This window comes from Mesocricetus auratus, unplaced genomic scaffold, assembly GCF_017639785.1.
Source record: "Mesocricetus auratus isolate SY011 unplaced genomic scaffold, BCM_Maur_2.0 Super-Scaffold_100006, whole genome shotgun sequence".
Classification (NCBI taxonomy): domain Eukaryota; kingdom Metazoa; phylum Chordata; class Mammalia; order Rodentia; family Cricetidae; genus Mesocricetus; species Mesocricetus auratus.
In genome coordinates, this window is record NW_024429190.1 from 99394312 (window position 1) to 99415810 (window position 21499).

The 21499-nt window shown below is 40.2% G+C and overlaps 1 protein-coding gene across 1 annotated transcript in view; it reads right to left on the reverse strand.

Annotated features, from left to right (window-relative positions):
• The window catches only part of Parg (poly(ADP-ribose) glycohydrolase), a 99974-nt gene that overhangs the window by 34446 nt on the left and 44029 nt on the right, over positions 1-21499 (reverse strand). Inside the window, exons 8-11 of the mRNA XM_005077659.4 lie at positions 20648-20740; positions 16797-16954; positions 7611-7690; positions 3378-3438 (exon numbers count right to left, since the gene is read on the reverse strand). Of these exons, the coding sequence (XP_005077716.1) occupies positions 3378-3438; positions 7611-7690; positions 16797-16954; positions 20648-20740 (392 nt within the window). The remainder of the gene's footprint in view (positions 1-3377; positions 3439-7610; positions 7691-16796; positions 16955-20647; positions 20741-21499) is intronic.

The window sequence follows — 21499 nt, forward strand, 5'->3', positions numbered from 1 at the left end:
TAATGTCCTAATTTTATGAGCCCACAAACATTTATGGCAAAACTCTAGCCTAACTGACAGATAAGCTTAATTAAGTTCCTTTAAGACAACTTCTAGTTTAAGAACTTTATTCGGATTAACTCATTTAATTATCAGAAGAACCCCACTTTACAGATGGAAAAGAAAACACGGAAAGCATTTAACTGATTTACTCAAACTAGTAAATAAAAGCAGTGAAATTTCAACCCAAGGAGCCTCTCACTAATTGAAACTCTTAACAGTATATCATGCTTTTAGAAAAGATTATCAGAAAGTCTATAGGTTTGATTTTGTGTTTTTGTTTACTTATCTTGTATGCATGTGTATGTTTGTGTGTGGGTACCTGAGCCTCAAGGCTTGTGTACAGGTCAGAGGACAACTCCGTGGGAGCTGGTTCTCTCCTTCACTTATGTGGGTTCTGGGAATGGAACTCAATTAGATTATTTTTAACTTCCTTTTCATGGGTTTAGTTTCTTAGTCATTTTTATTCTGAGGGCGACTGACTATGAGGATACAACTGGAAGACAAAGAGGAACAATCCAGAAATCTGTGAACTGTCAATTGGGACTACTTTTAGCAACATTTCTTCAAAACTGAAGTTAGCAACCAGGTACACTGGTTCTCACTGTAAGCAGGGAATGGCTACAGGGAATGATATGACTTGTCTGATAAATCCTTTAATCTCCTAGTAGCTCTCTCTCCACTTTCCGTCTCTGCAAATACTCTGCATTCTTGCCCCAAGAATCAAAGATATAAACGATGTGATTGACTAAGCCTCACTAAAGTACCTGCTAGCAGTCAAATGGTTACCGGATTATACCAGAAACAGACTTCAGGAAAGCCTCTGACTCCATGATACCCATGCAGTCCCACACTCTTCACAGTACCAGCCATCCTTATCTCTCCTTCATCCTCCCTCTTTATTTTATTTATTTGTTTTTTTGAGAAGCGTTTCACTGTGTAACAGCCTTGACTGTCTTGGAATTAGTTCTGTAGACCAGGTTGGCCTCAAACTCACAGAAATCCACCTGCCTCTGCCTCCCAAGTGCTGGGATTAAAGAAAGGCGTGTGCCACCATGCCAGACCATCTGGCCAACCTCCTTCTTTAAATGCATGCATTTTCCTAGTCTTGTGGAGCCTGGGAGACTGATTTTAATTACATTAATTACATTTCCAACATGAAGCAGCTGAAACAAACAAGACACCAATAAAGTAATATTAGGTTAGAAAAACAGTCCTAAGTTAGGCCCTGCCTATCAGAGTTAAAGGACAGTCAGTCTCCCACAGGGACTGTTACTGTGTTCCTTTCACAAAGCTGCCCCGCCATTGTCTACACTTGTACCTGTCTGTGCTGATGCTGGCTACCCTTTACTTTAGTGACAGCCGAGTGTGCACTGTGAAGGATGCACAACAAACTGATACCAAAGTGACATGAACAAGACATACTGTACTTCTCAATTCCCGTGTCTCAGCATAGCAGAGGACAAAGACATGAACAAGACATACTGTACTTCTCAATTCCCGTGTCTCAGCATAGCAGAGGACAAAGACATGAACAAGACATACTGTACTTCTCAATTCCCATGTCTCAGCATAGCAGAGGACAAAGACATGAACAAGACATACTGTACTTCTCAATTCCCGTGTCTCAGCATAGCAGAGGACAAAGACAAGGGATGCTCTCAACTAGTTTGGACAGGTGACACAGTAGATGCAGTTCTAGGCAACACATTTGAAGAGAAACAAATGAAATCCAGGTATGTCAAAGGCAAGTGCATGATCCAAAAATAATAGTATACACTTGTGTCAATGTTAAAAGTAGAGGTCAAGAAAGCAATTTTAAGGTATGAAAAAAGGTCAAACGTTGAAGAAGTTTACAAATCATATTCACTAATTGCAGTTCCAGGAAAAATAACCACAAATGGTGGAATGGACTTAAAGAAGACAGGTGATTTTGGTGAAATACAATCTTAGGTATTAGGTAGCTAACAATGAAATAGGCTGTGTTAAAACAAGGAATTTCCCATCAATGAGCCTGTCTGGTCTCCATCTATTGAAGGGATGGCAGATTCACTACCATTCTAGTGGGCTTCCTGGGCCGCTTTTATCTCTAACTGCCATGGTTCTAAGTACACTTGCTTCCTGGCTCATGTCTTCTCCATGTTCACGTTGCTTTTTTCTATCCATGGTGGCTCATGCCTTTAATCCCAGCACTCTGGAAGCAGAGGCAGGCGGATCTCTGTGAGTTCAAGGCCAGCCTGGTCTACAGAGTGAGTTCCAGGACAGCCAGGGCTACACAGAGAAACCCTGCCTTGAAAAACAAAACAAAAAAATCATTTCAATCACACATTCAGCCTGCTGAAGTTGTTTCACAAATAAACATCTGTGAGGAGCAAAGCTTCACCTACGTAGACAGGTCCTTTCAGGTTAACTACCTTCAGGGTTATTCTCAACAAAATTACAAACTATGAAAACAATCAGGAATGAGAGACATTCCTTCACGTGAAACATATACCGAAAATGTACATGCAGAAAGCATTATCGTATCTTTCTCTGTATTTAAAAACTGGCCCATATTTCTCTAACCATTAGGAATTTGCTCTAGATTAGGAAATGTATTAACTACTTCAGAGTAGTAAAGATCTTACAAATGTGGATTAACTCAGACTGGCTATTACCCTCCTCAGTATTTCTAGATAAACATGAAAAAAAAAGTGTATTAAGTAGGGAATCCACAAAGTTTTTCAATTGTACACATGGAAAAATCAAGCCTCGAAGTTCCTGACCTGCCGATTCTAAAACACAGTAAATGAGATGTTTCTCTGTGCTGTTCTCTAGGAGGAAAATCCATCACAATATAAACACATACTGCAAAAGGGTGTTAGGGCGAACACAGACGTTCCACGCAGTAGCAGCATCTTTATATAGAAAAACTCTCAATTCTAAACATGTGTTTCAAAAGTCTTAATGAAGTCAAAAGATGAGAATTTATTCTAAAAGACACATTCTAACAATAAGAAGCAAGGATCAGCCATTCATGGGCAGAATCCCCTTGGATGCAGGGCAATTAAAGGTTGAAATCATCTTTCCAAGAGCCGTAAAACAGAATCCTCTCATCATCAAACAGACCCTGGAATTCTAAGGTTGATGAAGCTTTTTATGTTTGTTTGGTTTTTGTTTGTTTTTTTTTTTTTTCCGAGACAGGGTTTCTCTGTAACAGCTCTGGCTGTCCTGGAACTCACTTTGTAGACCAGGCAGGCCTCAGAACTCACAGAGATCCACCTGCCTCTGCCCCCAGAGTGCTGGGATTAAAGGCGTGTGCCACCAATGCCCAGCTTGATGGTTATTTTTATTATTACCTTTCCCATTCTGGAAAATCTTCGAGACTCTGTCTTGTAAATGTCACCAATCCAGTAGGTTCTACAAAAGTCATAAAAGAAAACAAACACATAAAGTATTAATTTTTAATTTACATATGCTTAGTAAAAGAATCTGACTAATAGCACACAAACAATAATTAGAACCAGGAACAGTAGCATATGTTTGTGACCACACACTTGGGAGTGGACGCAGGAGGATGAGAAGTTAAACTCAGTTTTAGACGAAGCTCATTCTATGACATGCGGAACCTGCAGATGATGACTTCTTGGCTACAGAGGTCAAAATAATGACTAAAAATGCAACCTTCTTAACAGTAGGTTCTCCTTCTACAAAACAATCTTCCCTCACTAAAGAAAACTGCAAATAACAATACAATAGTATGATTTGAGGCCTGGTACTTTTCGGTGATGCTTTAAAAACTGAAAAGTAAGAATTTAAGGGAAAAAAGATCTGCTTTTAAAGAAACAATAGACTTAAAATGATCAAAATTAAATATTACTAACATAGTCAGTACTTTTGAAGAAAACATTTTTTGGTTAGATTTACTGTTTGTTTTTTTTTTCAGTCAAAAGCAAAAAAATAAGTCAGCTGGCCAGAAGTAATTTGTCTGCTTCCGACCAAAGAACAAGCTAAAAAGCCGTTGCCATGCCTGCTGTCATCTGAAGCAAAGGCTCTTAAAGAAGAAAGAGACATCAGACACAATTAGTGCTGATGGTGCTGAGTTCAGTGAAAGCTCCACAATAATTTTATTCTTTTTTTCCATATTTTTTATTTAACTTTTTACGCATGTCACTTTCAGTTCCCTCTCCCACCCCCCAATAATTTCATTCTTTCATTCTGTGAACAGTTCTGCATTCTTTACTCTCAGTAACACCTAAATCAACTCACATATTACATAGGGAAGCAGTATGAGAACCAGGGCTTCTTGTTAATATGGATATTAAAGTAGCCTTTAGATTATTTAAGACAAATGACAACATACTTAAAACTCACAAGAAATCAAATAATCTAAACACAAGAGAAGCAATGTGAGTGTATGAAACCAATGTCTATCTTATCATTCAATTACTCAGCAGAGAATTGAGGCCATTAAATGTCATTCACACGTAAGAGAGACTAAAAGAAACTGAAGGCAAGAGAAGAGAGGGGGAGAATGAGGTGGCCATCCAGATGGAAACAGTAACACAACATCTGGAGAGCATGTCCAAGTCATCAAGTTTTACATATCTAACTTACAATACCTTTACTTCTGAAGTTATAGAAAATAATTTAATTCAGAAGACTATTACATCTTATAGTCCTCAAGACCTCATCATGAAAATTAAATATATATGTTTAACAAAAGAAGCAGGTCCTGCTAGAGTTATGTTGTATCCATTCTAAACCTATGTTTTGGTTTCATTTCCTAAGTTTCCAAAACTAGTGTACTATTTTACAGTGGAACTACTGAGGCATAGGATTAAAATATAACTTTCCCCAAGAAGACTGGTGTCTGCTTTAATAGTCAGCTTGAGGCACCACTGACTTGAAACTGGATCCAATCCTGTCGTGGGCCTTTGCAGACCACACTGGAGGTAGGATTGCAAGCCTGGTACTTGAAGCTTAAGGTTCAAATTCTCAGAGCTTCTTCCTCTCCTCTATCCAGTTGAGATGGAAGTTTCTACTGTATCCTTTCTGCATGGCGAGGTTGATTCTCCTTTCCTTGTGACTAAGAGCACAGATGTCTGGTGAGCCAGGTTTGAGTGGCATCTTACCTCTAAAAGTTCCCCATCTCCAAATGTCTTCTTCTTAGAGACATACAGTGTTATGGAACTTTCTACCATCTATAGTATCTTGGAGTTTAATGCAATATGGTATTTTAAACTGATTTCTGAAGTTTCTATACAGTAGACTCCAGAAACTCTACTACAAGATTTTCATTCCCCTTCATATTATTTCCTTTACCAGAGTCACATCAAGACTCAGAGGAACATTGTGCTGTATTTCTACAGAGAAGTAATTACCATGCAGAGTGGGAGAGGGGCAGGAAAGAAGCAACTTTTATTTATATAAGTTTCTTTATTTATATATAATTTCCTCAATCTAAGTTCCAAAGTTTATGAAGGTTTATACATTTCTAGTTAAACAAAAGCTTTTAATTTTTCCCCTCAAAATAAATAAAGCACTAAAACTTAGAAAAGCAAATTAGCTTTTAGAAAAGAATTATGATTTGACTCAGAAAAGTCAACTTTCAATCTTATTTATATCTAAAACATGTTAGTAAAAATAATTAGTAACTTGATACTACATTGAATTACATAATTGCAATTCTAGTACTTAAAGGTGGGGATATGAGGACTCTGAGTTCAAGGCCAGCCTGTGTTACACAATGAGACCCTACCTCAAAGGAGACCTATTTCTGTGTGTGTGTGTGTGTGTGTGTGTGTGTGTGTGTGTGTGTGTGTGTGTGTGTGTGTGTGTGTGTGTAAGTCAGAAAACGTTAGGGTATTCCTCAGGCACTGCCAACTTCCATTCACTCACTCACTCACTCACTCACTCACTCACTCACTCACTCACTCACTCACTCATTTATTTAAGACAGGGTCTCTCACTGGCCTAGTAGGCTAGGTTGGTAGCTTGTCAAGTAGGTTAGGCTGGCTGGCCAGAGAACACAGGGACAAGCCTATCTTGGTGGCTTTTTCTCACATGGGTACTAGGGAGTCAACCTAAGGTCCTTGCCAGCATTAGCAACTCCCCAGCATAAAGGTCACATTTTCAACAAATCATTATGAATTCTAATTTAATTGTGATTCTAATAAGCCTGAACAACCCTGCATCTTCCTTAACATTTCTTTCAGTATAGGGTACAAAACTAAATTAGGTAAGCTATAAATACTATTTTATAAGAATATGGTTTTCCCCATAAATATCAAAGTCTTCTTCTCCAGACTTCTTTCTAGAAATGTGACCAACATCTAACAACATTGTATTTAAAGGGGTAAACGACCTTGGAATGATTTCAAGATCTGATCTAAGACATTCTTCCAAGCTGGAGACTAGAAAGGAAGAAAGCTTTCACTTGACCATGCTAGAAGTGACTTTCTCAGTAAGTCTTCTGGCTTTCTTATACCTTGCAGGAAAGTCTACCTACTGGTAATAGTTAATATAGAAAGTGTGTATCTTCTTGCTCAATGTCTGCAACTATCCTAGAGGTAAACATAATTATACTTCTATCTCACAGATGAGAACCTGCTTTGGGGAAATGAAGGTAGTCTGGTCCCACAGAGGAAGACAGACACTGAGAACAAATCAGTCTCATAAAAACTCTATGAAGAGCTTAGTGGATGTGCTGGCCAGTTTTTATTGTCAACTAGACACAAACTATAGTCACCTTGGGAGAAGGAATCTGAGTTGGTGACTTGTCTAGATCCAAAGGTCTGTGGCCATGTCTGTGAGAGACTACTTTGCTGGATGACTGACGGGAGGGCCCAGCCTACTGTGGGCTATACCACCCCTGGGCAGGTGGGCCTGAGCCACATGAGAGGCGGAGCCAGCAAGCAGTGATCCGCTATGGCGGCTGCTTCAGTTCCGCTGAATTCCTGCCTTGACTTCCCTTACTGACGAAGTGTAGGCTAAAGTAACCCTACCCACAGGCTGCTCTTCGTCATCGTGTTTGCCACAGCTACTAACTAGGACAGTGGGGCAGGGAAGAGGAAAGGGAAAAACGGATGATTCCATCTATAAAAAGTAAGCTAGCTAATGCTTCTTGAAATGAAAAGCATCCTAAGTATGTTTTTCTGGGCATTGTACTTTCTTCCCTTTCCTTTTTTTCGTTTTTTGACACAGGGCTTTCCTGTGTAGCTTTGAGGCCTGTCCTAGCGCTTGCTCTGTAGACCAGACTGGCCTTGAACCCACCGAGATCCACTTGACTCTCTCTCCCTAGTGCTGCGATTAAAGCTGTGTGCAACCACCATCTGGCCTGCACTTTCTTTTGAAAGTCATTTTGAGTCACAACAACTCTTGGGTATGAATTTCAAATTATTTCAGATATTACAGTACACATTTATGTTTATACATAAGCAGTATAAGATTTAGGATATCATATTAAATCATTATTGTTTAAATGTTTTTGAACAAGCAAGTATAATTCAAAATACAAATATTTCTGATTATTTGGTTTGAATTTTCACAATCAGCAAGGGAAATTATAGTTACGAATAAAAGGAATTTACTTTTCTCTGTAACTCTTCGGAAGTAGCAAAAGAGTGTTTTCAGTTTCTCTGGTTTCCTTGATGAGCGTCCTTCAAACAACCTGAAAGAGTCCAAAAGTTATAGCGTTTGTAATTCATAAGCACAAACAGATTCTTCCAGAGTGGGTCCTGGGATTTGGAGAGCCAGGAAACTGCTATGGATACAGAGGACATCCGGAGAGGACTCACCCGCGGTACCCGGCTCCTGCAAGGCCAGCCAAGTCAACAGTGGTGCTCGTATTGCGCCTGGCCCTCCAGCCCAAAAAAGAACCTGTCCTGCACCCAGGGCCAGTCAGGGCCAGACAGCTAATGTCTTCATGCAAACACTGTGTATCACCTACAGTATTACTGAGTAGTTATGCATCCAAACAAATGGTATCTCAGAAAACCCTCACCCTGAGTATTTGTAATGGAGTGAGGGAACTGAGTCAGGACAGACACCTATGACAAGACCCTGGGACTGGGTGAGCAGCCTTTGGCAATTAAACTGATCCTGTTCTGTCTTCCGGAAATTCCTGTGCTGAATACAAAATCCCCAACAAGGTTCTACTGGAGATAAGGCCTGTGAGGCCGAGGAAAAGGCTAGTGAGGTCAGATGAGAAGGTCTAAGTCCTACAGGACTAGGTTCCTGAGAAGAGGCAGCGGGTGAGACAGCAAGAAGACACGGCCTATAAGACATGAGGAACCTCACCTCACACTGAACCACCAGCACCTTGATCTGGAACGTCTAGGCATCCAAACTGTCAAAAAATAAACTATAGTTTGAGCTAGCAAGGTATTTTTTATAGCAGTCTGAGTTAATGCAGATCCCTTGCTTGATAACACAACCCAAGCCTTCTTTGTGCTTCAGAGTCCAGCACCCTCCATTTGCACTGTTTGTCTCTGTTTTCTTTGTTAACGGCACGGCATTGCTATTGTTAACATTAATGCAATTTATCCAGAGGAAAGAAACGCAGGGCTTTAGAAGCATATGACCTGGGTAAGTAGTTCATTATAAGGTTTCACACAAAAGCACACTTTTGGGCATAGGACTTAGCTTTCCAAAGGCATTTAAAAAGCAGACAAAGATTCAGTGACTATAAATAATGAAGAATTTCTGCCCCTAGTCATATATTCTGCCTTTAAATCCAGAAAGCCTTCAAGTAAAAGTCTTCCTTAGTAAGTGGTGAAACGGGTACCATTTTTCATGACTAGAAGAACAATCTTATGTAAGAATGTAGAAAAGGACAAGGCAATTCACAGAGAATCCTATAACCAAAATGAATTAGAAAATGGAAAAGAAACACAGCAAGGGATTCTGTGTAGAAGGATCTGAATTCAGTCAATTCCTGGAGAAACAATGTCCCCTGAAAGGAATGCCAATGCTGTACAGTATTTTAACCTGCCTTATGTGCTGCTTTAAAAAATAGTTTAAGTGTCCTAAGTTTTACTCATTTCAGGTTTGTTGTTCTAAAATATTTTATACAAACATGCTTAAATCTAGATGGCAGCTTTAAAAGAGTATAAAAATGAAGGTTTCAGCCTGGTCTCTTTTGTAATATGTCAACTAGAACAGAGTCTGCTTAAATAAAAAATGACAATGCAAATGAAAAAGTCACATGGCAGTTTAATTAAACATCCTATATCAAGAATATGATTTACTAAATGAATACCTTGACCTCTATGCAAAATCCTTTTCTAAAATTACTACGTAACAGAAGAAAGGAGTATAAATAGAAAATACAGCCATCATCTCTCTGTATTTTTTTTAAGGGATGAACTGATGTATTATACAGTTCAACTAAGGGGGAAGTTCTTAACTATGACTATTAGAGAAGGAGGAGAAAATGACTATTGCCCTTAATGAGTAATTTCCCCCAAAGGAAAAATGTCCCATATATAGTCAGCTACTTGTAAAATCACATAAAAGCCTTCATATTTCATAGCCATAATCACAAATTATTAACCTTAGAAGCTCCCTGAGATCACAGACTTATTATCCTGGCAATATGGACTTTTCTAGAATATTATATGGCTATTATTATCACTATAAATGAGAGTAACTATTTTATTTTACAAATTTAAATCCTAAAGGTACAGAGCTGGGCATGGTAGTGTATGCCTGGGATCCTGGTATTTGGGATGTTAAGGCAGTAAGATCAGGAGTTCAAGGTCAACCTCAGCTAGTGAGTTCAAGGCTAGCCTGAACTACATTACACTGTCTCAAATGAATCATCCAACCAGCCAGATAAGCAAAATACTCCCAGATTTCTATAAATCAAGCAGCACTTGAATGCATCATATTCATTCACTATTCCAAGCCTGATTTCAAGTCACCGTGTAACCAAATAAGATTTCTCAGATTATTTTTATGTAAATATCGGTTTTTCTTTCTTTCTTCTTCTTTTTTTTTTTTTCCAGTTTTTCAAGACAGAGTTTCTCTGTATTATTTTGGAGGCTGTCCTGGAACTCGCTCTGTAGACCAGGCTGGCCTCGAACTCACAGAGATCCACCTGCCTCTGCCTCCAAGTGCTAGGATTAAAGGTGTGCGCCACCAATGCCCAGCTTCGGTTTCTTTTTTAAATACTATTTTTATGTATCTGCACATGTGTTATGTGCACAAAAGTTACGGTGCCTGGGTGGGGGTCAGAGGACAACATCTGGAAACCAGTTCTTTACGTCCACTACAGGATTTAGGGACAGAATTCAGGTAGCAGAACTGTGTGACAAGCACCTCATAGCTGAGCATTCACCAGCCTTTTCTCCCCATCACCACCGTCACTGCTGTCGCCCTCCTCCTCCTCTTCTTCCTCCTCCTCCTCTCTCTTATACAGCCTTGGCTGGCCCAGAACTTGTGATGTGGATCAGGCTGGTCTCAAATTCAGAGATCCACCCAACTCTGCCTCAGAGTGCTGGGAGTAAAGGTGTACACCACTGTGTGTGTGTGTGTGTGTGTGTGTGTGTGTGTGTGTGTGTGTGTGTGTGTGTGTGTGTGTGTGTGTAAGTGCAGGCAATCAGGGAAAACAGGTTTAAAATCTTTGTGACAATTCCTCAGTTTGGTTCCACTATGCATAACCACCCAAATAAAATGAGTTATCCTATTTTTGTATCATGTAAAAAATAGCAGACCCCATCGGAAGTGAACATGAAAAGCGTTAACACGGGGATGATACACAACCTGAGAACAGACTCTGGGATAAAGACAAAGAAACACAAAGGGGCTGAGGATGGAGCAGGGAGGGTAGAGTGAGGCTGACCAACATGGGCCTGGGAAGACAGAGGATGTGAGAAGGGCAAGTAACAGCTATCAGGTGTTACCTGATTTTAAACTTCCTTTAAATGTAGATTTTTCAAGGCCCTGGGTATGTAAATGTGAAGTACAGCATTTTTTAGTCAGCAAATGTATACAAATTTGTACATAAGCCAGGACATAATAATCCTTGCCTATGTAGGGAGACATCTATACATTTTACTACATGAAAATTACAGATTATTTTTAGAAAACAATAGAAGCTAGTCAGGCAACCTTACTTTGTTCTAAACAAAACATTTTGCATTGTCAAGGGAAGAAGTCAGTAAAGGGTCAGAGAGTTATTAGGGTCTGTTTTTCCTTCCATACTTATAGAGAAACATGGGTAACTAAAATCTTTCATTGAGTGGAAATACTGAAAACATTACTGGAATTAGATTTTATACACACACACACACACACACACACACACACACACACACACTTTAAATTAAGAATCAATCCCACTGGTATATAGTAAATCAAGTCCAAAGCACTAAAACCTCCACTTTAAAACAGAAGCAAGTGATAATATGGGGTGCAGCCAGAAAGTCATTCTTGGCTCCTTTGTGAGGCACTCTGCCATATGGCCCCAGCAGCATTTTCAATTCAGGGAAGAGGCAGATGTAAAAGCCTCCTGGGCTGCCCACTGCTGAGACCCACAATTTATCTCTGACCATCTAGTTTCCATGTGATTTCAGAAGCATCAATGCTAATCACATTGGAAGCCTTTATATAAATGTTCAGGCTGAGGAAGGCAAGCAGGGGAAAAGGTCAGAGGTATTTAACATAACTAAGCAGGCCTGGAAGAACACAACAATAAATAAAAGAAGGAAGGGTTATTCAATTTATTGACGTCAGCCTCCCATCACATACTTCTGCCATTTTTCTTATTCAATCAAGTAGCTAGCCCCATCTCAAAGACTGAACTCTCTCTCTCCCTCCCTCCTTAATCTTAAATAGAAACCAGAAAGCAAGGAAAGAAGGAAGGAAGGGATGGCGGGAGGGAAAATCCTACATTATTGGTTTAACAAATGGCTTATTGTACTCGATCTTCTAGAAGCAGGGGGGAAAGGGAACTTTATTTATATCTTGAGCATCCTCAGAACACTCTGCTTTGGCAAGGTAGTCAGACAAGAAAAGTAGCAGGCCTGAGCAGAAGACCGTGCTCAAGTCTCATATATATATATATACACATACATACACATGTGCTCTCCAAAGCCTCACTCAGATACAAACTTTCCTGCCTAGAAACTCCCACAGAGAGAACACAGTGGGCCATAACAGACACATCAGTGGTTATGAACATCATCATTCTTGACATCCTCACAGCAATGCACGTAAAATAAAACGAAAGCAACAATGACTTCACAAGAGGAAGGTAGGCACACATTGCTGAAGAGTCCCACCCCGCCCCGTCCTGGCAGATACCTAAAAACTTGACCTGTAAACTGAATCTTGAAGGAGGAATAAAAATCACATGGCAAGAAGGGCAGTCCAGAAAGTTACAAGTTTTAAAAACAAGACAATTTCTGCCTACGAGACACAAAGGATTTGGCCTGCCTGGTCTCTATAACTAGTGCACTTAACGGAGTGAGGGATACAGGGGCTGCTTGCTCTCTACTTGGGCTACACAGAATAAACATCACCCTCTTAAGCTCAACTACTGTTTGAAGATGGAACCACACCACACCACACAGCAGACATTTATGCAACTAAAAGGTTATGTGCTGTAACATGGATACCATCCTGCTTGCCAACAGTAGGGCTTTAAGGAAATTCTCTTACATTGATACTATCATTTTTTTGGTTGTTACTGCTCCCCTTTAGTGCTGATGGTACAGACTGTATAAGATATTTCTATTCGTGTTTTAATGCTTGTGAACCCTTTATATAACTTGAGAATTATGGTAGCCTCAGAGTATTCTTTTTGTTTTTGTTTTTAGAGACAGGTTTTCTGTGTAGCCCTGTAGACCAGGTTGGCCATGAACTCACAGATATCCACCTGCCTCTGCCTCCCAGTGCTGGGATTAAAGGTGCGGGCTACCACTACCATCTGGCTGAGTGTTCTTATATTTAAATAATTTCATATTTTTCATTTGCTTTAAAAATCCTAGAAATGTATTGAAATGTCTTAATTTTGACTTTTAATTAAAAAATTCTATCAGCTACTAATCAGCTTTTTTTTCTAGAATTTTTCTCATCTCCAGGGAGAGAAGCATTTTGTAAATGCAAAAGACTTAACACAGGCCTTTGGAATTAACACTACGGCACTGGAGAGAATTATGAATTCATTTCTGTACTGTCATGTCGAGCTGTCAGAAATGCTGCCCATGTAAAATAAGTTGAACTAAAAACAATGAGCAAACCCCCAACCAGATCTCAGTCTCTAAATGAAAGGAATCAAGGACCTTCAGATAATGGTTGGTTCCAGGGCTGGGGAATGGATAATATAAGCCTAGAACATTTTATGACTCCAAAGGGAAGGCTATGCTCAGAAAGATGATAGGAATTTGCCAAAAGTGTCCAAGAGTTTATTTTTAAATAGCCCTGATGTTCAAAAAAAACATAAATAGAAAAAGAAGGATAATTGCACTAAATTTTATGATGTACAATAAAGATCATCCATTGGGATATTAAAAAAATAGGAGTTAAGGATAGGATAGCTCTTCCTTACAATAAAATTTCAGTTAATAAACAGAAAATAGAATAGAAAAAATTACAATAGTCAAACACTATCAAAATAAATACAGGAAAAAATCAATCAACAGATGCTAAAACTAGTGTGGAAAAATGTGAGATCATTTGCAGTATTTTATGTTTCCTAGGAAAACACAGAAGGTAAGTTCTTTTTCAGTGGTTGAAGCCAGGAGAAGTTACTTTGGCTAGCTGATGAATTAAAAGTCCATTAATATAAAGGCTGGGCTGAGAAGGCCATCAGACCAATTCTGTGATACCTCTGTCCAAAGCCATGGCCTGCCCTGTGTCATGGCTCACGCATACGACCTAGCACCAGGGAGGCCGAGGGAGGAGAACCACTGGGAATCTGAGGTCAGCCTGCCTGCTCTAGAGTCAGACCTTGTCTCAAAAAAATAAAAACCAACCAACCAAAATAACACGACCTCATTCTATTGTGAAATGACATTAGCCACGTTCACATGGAAAACATTTTACAAGATAACTAACTGATAGTCTTCAAGGAGGTCAAAGTCATACATAAAAGGAAGGAAAAATTCTAAGAACAGGTTGGAGAAATCTAAGCAGACACATGTAATGTAATACTAGGAATGAGCCGCATTAGAAAAAAGGGTAACAGAAAAACTATAAGAATTTGTAAGGCCGTAGGTCAGTTAAGTGTTAAACCAGTATTAACTGCCTAGTTATGATTATTTTTCACTATGGCACAAAGGATGTTAAAAAGCAAAACTACATGAGTTGTACACAGGAGCTCTTAGGTTCTATTTCTGCAACTTTTGTTCAAGTCTAAAAGTATAAAGAAACCAAAGGTGAACGAAAGGTTCCACTGTAACAGTCTACCTGGAAGATAAGGAGCGACTGCGCTGTGGCTCTTGTGCTTATGTTAAGGCTGTTGTTATCCAGCTGCTGCACTGTTGTTATCCAGCTGCTGCACTGTTATCCAGCTGGTGCACTGTTATCCAGCTGGTGCACTGTTGTTATCCAGCTGGTGCACTGTTATCCAGCTGCTGCACTGTTGTTATCCAGCTGGTGCACTGTTGTTATCCAGCTGGTGCACTGTTATCCAGCTGGTGCACTGTTGTTATCCAGCTGGTGCACTGTTATCCAGCTGGTGCACTGTTGTTATCCAGCTGGTGCACTGTTGTTATCCAGCTGGTGCACTGTTGTTATCCAGCTGGTGCACTGCTGTTATCCATCTGGTGCAATGTTGTTATCCAGCTGGTGCACTGTTATCCATCTGGTGCACTGTTATCCAGCTGGTGCACTGTTGTTATCCATCTGGTGCACTGTTGTTATCCAGCTGCTGCACTGTTATCCAGCTGGTGCACTGCTGTTATCCATCTGGTGCAATGTTGTTATCCAGCTGGTGCACTGTTATCCAGCTGGTGCACTGTTGTTATCCAGCTGGTGCACTGTTGTTATCCAGCTGGTGCACTGTTGTTATCCAGCTGGTGCACTGTTGTTATCCAGCTGGTGCACTGTTATCCAGCTGGTGCACTGTTGTTATCCAGCTGGTGCACTGTTGTTATCCAGCTGGTGCACTGTTATCCAGCTGGTGCACTGTTATCCAGCTGGTGCACTGTTATCCAGCTGGTGCACTGTTATCCAGCTGGTGCACTGTTGTTATCCAGCTGGTGCACTGCTGTTATCCAGCTGCTGCACTGTTGTTATCCAGCTGGTGCACTGCTGTTATCCAGCTGGTGCAATGTTATCCAGCTGCTGCACTGTTATCCAGCGGGTGCACTGCCTCAGAAGCAAAGCACACGCAACTACAGATGGCACAGGTGGACGTCTGTTGGGGAAGTCCTGTGCATGTGTCAATAAAGCACTGTCTGGCCAATAGGGAATCTAGATAGGAGGGACTAGGAGTCCAGAAGGACTCTGGGAAGGAGAAACACAAGAGAGTTCGAGATGTAACGCCATGGGGTAGGAAGCCCGGAACTATTCTCTGGTAAGAGACATACTTAGATTAACAATTATGGGGTAATTACTTAAGTCAGAGATAGCCAGTAAGAAACAAGCAAGGCCAACAGCTTCATAATTAATATAGCCTCCTGTGTGTTTATTAGGGGCTGATGCGGCTCTAGAACCAGGCTGGTGAGAAGGCTTCTCACAAGAAAAAGGCTTCTCTTTACAGACGTCACACTCATCCTAGTGCGAAGGAGGCACAGAGAAGTGCTTTCTGAAGGTCTGTCCTTTACTAGGGAAGAAATTCATTTTCTAGTCAAATTTCATAAAGATATGCTCAAGAAAAGAAGCAAGAGCTGAAGAGTGAGAATAAGTGGCATTTATTTCTCAGTAAAGCTTCTTAGAATGTTTTCATTTGGACAGATGATAGAATACTCATTTGAAAAGTAGCTGAAGTCTAAATGTTTATGATGTATTAATTAATTAATCATAATGTATAAATCTGATAATTTGAATACTTCTTTGCTTTCCTTAAAAATTACACTGATAAATTAATCATGTCTATTAAAAAAGGAAAAAAGTCACTTCATGCGTTCCACCCCTCCCACATGGACACAAACACTATATATATCTCTCCATTCTACAAGACTTTTTATTCCTTTCTTTGAGATAGTTTTACTGTGTAGCTCTTTTACTGTGTAGCTCTGGCTAGCCTGGAGCTCGCTATGTATACCAGGTTGGCATTGAACTAACAGAGTTCACTTGCCTCTGAGCCCTCTCAAGTGCTAGATTAAAAGGCATGTGCCACCATGCCCAGTGACTTTATATCTTTAGATAAGATCTTTACAAAAACGAGGGCTTTTATTCCCATTTTTAAAATTGCTTCATCATAGGATGTAATATGCAACAAATGTCCCTGTGAGTAATCAAACTGAGCAACTGAGCAACAGATGGAGTACAAGCACTCAGAAGAGGACAGTCTAGGAGCACTCAGAAGAGGACAGTCTAGGAGCACTCAGAAGAGGACAGTCTAGGAGCACTCAGAAGAGGACAGTCTAGGAGCACTCAGAAGAGGACAGTCTAGGAGCACGGAGAGAACACAGGCACCGCAGTAATTGAGACGAAGCCTGGTTGTGATTTACTGGCTGCAGGATTCTGTTCAACCTTTTACCTATGTGAACTTTAATTATCATGCCTGAAAAATGGTCAAAACATCACCCGAATAAAATGTTTATTAACTCCATGATAAGCATTTGTTTCACCCACCCTTCCCAAGGTACTCTCTGAAAACCTACCGGTTGAAGTTAATGTCTGGGTAACTAGAATACTCCGATTTCATCTTGGCATTCCGTCGGGGGAATGTGCAGAAGAAAGCATTAGCTAAAAGACTGGCGATCTGTTCCTGCGACATTGTGATAGAATGATTCATCTTCTGTTTCAGAAGTGGTATTGGCTGATGGAGGAAACAAAAATACAGATGAGAAAAGCAATAATTAGTTTAGCAATTTTCAAGACAGAGGGACCAAATTGCATTTTCTAAATTAAGACAGGAATAATTTCAGGCCACTCTTGAGTCCTTAAATCAGCAACGCTGTTAAAGTCAAGGGCTGATTATCAGAGGTGATTGGAAAATGTGCTCATTCGACAGGATGCAGATTTCTAATCAATAATGAATGATACGAAGAGAACACAAATATTAGTTACTAGGGAAAACCAAGACTGCCTCAGCAGACAAACATTAACATATTACTCTTGTAATGAAAACTACAACAAGATGGAATCGAAGTACAATCCTAAGTTTAACTATTATTGTATGTAAGTTATAGTCTTACATTAAAAATGGTGGGATGAAGTACTTTTTCTTAGTACCAAATCAAATAATTAATATGACTGAATAATTAAGTCATTTCCCTCCTTTAGGGTAATTTCCTTATGAGAACCAAATCTAATTTTACTAAAATATTTAACAGAACATGTGAAAACTGTCACACAGAACCATTTGTAACTTGCAAAAATCAAGGCATCTTCTTTATACTAAAACACCCCAAGTCAAGGAAGATGCAGGACATCTTCCTTCAGTCTTTTGAATCTAAAATGTCTTTTTGTGGCAACCCTAACCTGTAAGTACAACACCCAGGACCTGAGCATTGCGTTCCATGGGTTTCCTTATGCTTAAACTGTGCTCCTCCAGACACGTGCTGAAACAAAGCAACTGTTTCCCCATGAGTTGTTGAGTTTTTAACAGTCCCTTCAAGTTTGAGAGCACTTTCCTTCCCCTTTGCAGCAGCACCCAGAAGAGTGCTGGCGTCCACACAAATCTCAAGCCAGATGCCTTACGTAACCATCCTGGCCAAGCAGTGCCACCCGAAACACACCAAGGTACGGTGGTTGAGACAGCAGGACTGCATTTTCTGAGTTAGCACAAAACACACACCAGAGTGAGAACGACACTTTGATGGCAAGAAGAAATAGTTAAACTTACAATTTAACTACTTCTTCTAAAACAATTAAAGGTAGCAACAGGGGAAAAGAAACATTTTTATACACCAGGTTGTACAAGGCAGAGGAGCCAGAAAATTCACATTGATCTCTATTTTCTCTCCAAAACATTTATTTGTAAGCTAGTTTTGAGGTTAGGCAAGGCAACAGAGTATAAGATGGTGTATAGCACACTCTTGATTGGTTTTAACTCTAATTTATCAAGTTACCCAGAAAAAATATTTCAAAAATTAGCAAATGTTTTAGGCTTAGTAGACAAATAGAATTTAAAAAAAGAATAAGTAATTTCTGTTCTCTTAGTGAGGAGAAATGCATAAAAGCTCACAAGAGTGCTCAGCTAGAAAAAGAGGCTAATACTACCCAAGCAAGGTATTTCAAAAGTTCCACAATTTGATTTTCTTTCTTTCTTTCTTTCTTTCTTTCTTTCTTTCTTTCTTTCTTTCTTTCTTTCTTTTTTTTGGGGGGGGGGGAAATCTAAGATTTATCTTTTAGGTTTGGCCTATAGTGTGTTAATGTGGAAAATCACTAAATACCAGCATATGCAATTTAACTCATCAAAAACATATTTCTACCTCAAACTGAAATTTTAATTTCTTACAACAGAAAATGACTTTTCTGTAAAGAGCATGGAATTAGGAGTTCCTCCACATCAGAGTACTAATGAAAGAATGAAGGTATTCTAAGTCAAGATAAAAAGCTAGACAGACATTACTTAGCAACTTACTATAGCCTACTAATTTAAATTATATTGAATAATAAATACTCCATGAAATAAAATAGCCTACATCATGTAACAATGCAGCAAAGGAGAGTACCACCCATGTCTAAAGAGTAGGCACTCTCTTTATGAACCAAACAATGAATTAAGAGCATTTAACTGAATGCTTCACACGAAACCCAGAGACACAAGAGGATCTCCCTTCCAGGAGAGTATCGTCTAGTGGAAGAAAGCAGGCAAAGCCATGAGTCAAAAACAACTTGGGAACTGTGAGCTGAGTTCAGCTACAAGTTGATTCAGGTTCCCTGGGAAAGCACGAAGGCTTTGCAGCAGAAGGAGCAAGAAAGCTGGGAAGTAGGGAGAGCATCACAAGGAAGGAGAGTAAGGGAAGAGGAGACACACACAGAGCACGAGCAAGCAGGGTCCAAGACAAATAATAGGAGCTGTTTAAAGTACGTCGTCTAGTAACAAACTTTATTCCAGATACATGCATCGCCGAGGTGAAACCTTAGGCAGCCCTGGAAACACCATAGTAAAACGCCAATGCTACTGAGCATGGCATACTGAAGAACATTCACTGGTTCTTGACTCAAGAGAACATGGCCCCAAGTAGACATCTGGACAAGTTTAGGATATGTGAGGCTGTCCCCAAAGACTGTGGTTATTATAGCTTTGGGTGTGCAATGAGTGGTATCATCCCATCCATCTGGAAATGGTTCAGCCTAAAAGGGCCCCTGTGGAGCAAGTGTTAGCAGAACCCTGGCTGGCATCAATGTACAGGGGAGCTAGCCTTAGAAATTGAAGACAACGACAAATTCAGGCAACTGTATGAAAAAAACAAAACAAAACAAAAACCTCCCCAAAAACCGTGAAGACAAGTATGAAGAGCAAAAGAGCAGGCTCCTGCAGAGTTTAAAAGTTCACAAGCTCCTTAATACTCCTCCTTTGAGAAGTGGGGTCTCCGGTGCACGCCCCTCATCCATGCGCACACAGGCAGCACTAATTCAACGCAGTAGAATTAAAGAGTAAATGATGTCAGGAGGGCAGCTGAAAGGAGGCTGTGCGAGAGTGAGGGTGAGTATGATCAAAGGACACTGTTCAAGTTACAGAATTCTCAAAAGGATAGTAAAAGTTACATTAAAACAAAACAACTGGAAGAATCTCATTTCCTTCCCTTTGGGTATGGCCTAGACTGAGCCAATAGGGAGAGAGGGAGTGAAAGTGACAATGAATGTGATTGGCCCTAAAAGGCACGACGGCTTCCCTGTTTTCTCCTCTGCACTAAGCAAGGCAGAAACCAAGTCCTCAGACACAATCAGCATATGGACAGGCCCACGTGCGGTCCTGTACCGATGTAAGCGAACTGCAGTGGAGCCTTAGATGGCCACAGTCCTCGCTGACACCCTGACTGCAACCACACGAGACCCTGAGCCACAACCCAAGGCGGCAAGCGGCTCTCAAATTCATGAGCAACAGAAACTAAGCTGGCACCGTCTCCTGTTTTAAGTCATTAGATTTTGAGGTTATCTGTTAGGAGCAACATGTAATTAATGTATTCCAAAATCATGCAGTACAGTATTTTTTCTTTTTAGTTTTCAAAGAAAATACCATGAATTCAACTACTATAGTAATGTATATCACTTTGCAGGAAGGTAAGGGAAATGTAGGTAGTATTAAATAATCATGAAATAATGCACCAGACTCACTAGTTTATTTTAAAATGATGAGCTTCAGAAGCCATTGTTGAAACAAATGGAGGAGCAGGAGTCTGAGCACACAAATCCAACAACAGTTGAACGCCGCATCCGTAGTGCTCCTCGCAGTGTCCTCTCCATGACACAGCAGACGTGTCGTGCTCTCCAGCAGAGTCCTGTTCCCACCTTAGCCATTTGAGCCCAAGGAAAGCACCAGGAAGTTCCATTTACTAACCTGGGTGCAAACGTTCGGCAGACAGAGCGCAATCTTCACCATGTCAGGTAAAATGGACTGATACAGATGCTGAGCCTCTGCTTCTTCAAGCACCTGAAAACCAACGGGACATATTGTGTGAGTAAGAGTAGCTAATAGCAACCACGTGCTAGTTTTGAATCCCCACTGTAAGATGCAGTGTTATCGCCAACAAACACATGTAGAAATAAACCAACAGGTTCACCAGTAAACTTACAAATTCATATCCTTCACCTAATTTTTTTCTAAAAATAAAGTATCTGCAAACCAAGTCTCTCTCACATCAACATCATTCACCAATAAACGTAACATCTGTAAAACCAGCAAGCTGGCTCATCAGGGAAAGGTACTAACGACCGAGTTCGATCCCCAGGCCCTATATGGTAGGAGACAACTGACTCCTACAAGATGTCCTTTGATCCCCATATGCACACATGCACGTGTGCACACATAAACACACAAACTAATAAACACAATGCTTAATGGGACACTTGTAAATAAAACAGGACACTCCACCCTTGGTTATATCAGCTGAAAAGTGAACAACAAAGGACTAGCTCTTAGAAGCCCTACAGCACCCATTTAATTTCAACAGTCACTACTATCAAGAAATCACCATAACAGCCACACGATTATTCTGAAGCATACTGCATGTGCCCAAACAAATCCGCTGACTAAGAATAAGTCACTAATATCAAGAAATCACCGTACACGATTATTCTGAAGCATACTGCATGTGCCCAAACAAATCTGCTGGCTAAGAAACAATAAGGTTCCATATGATCTTTAATTCTCCCTTGTTGGGCACACTGGGAAAGTAAGAGCCACATTTCC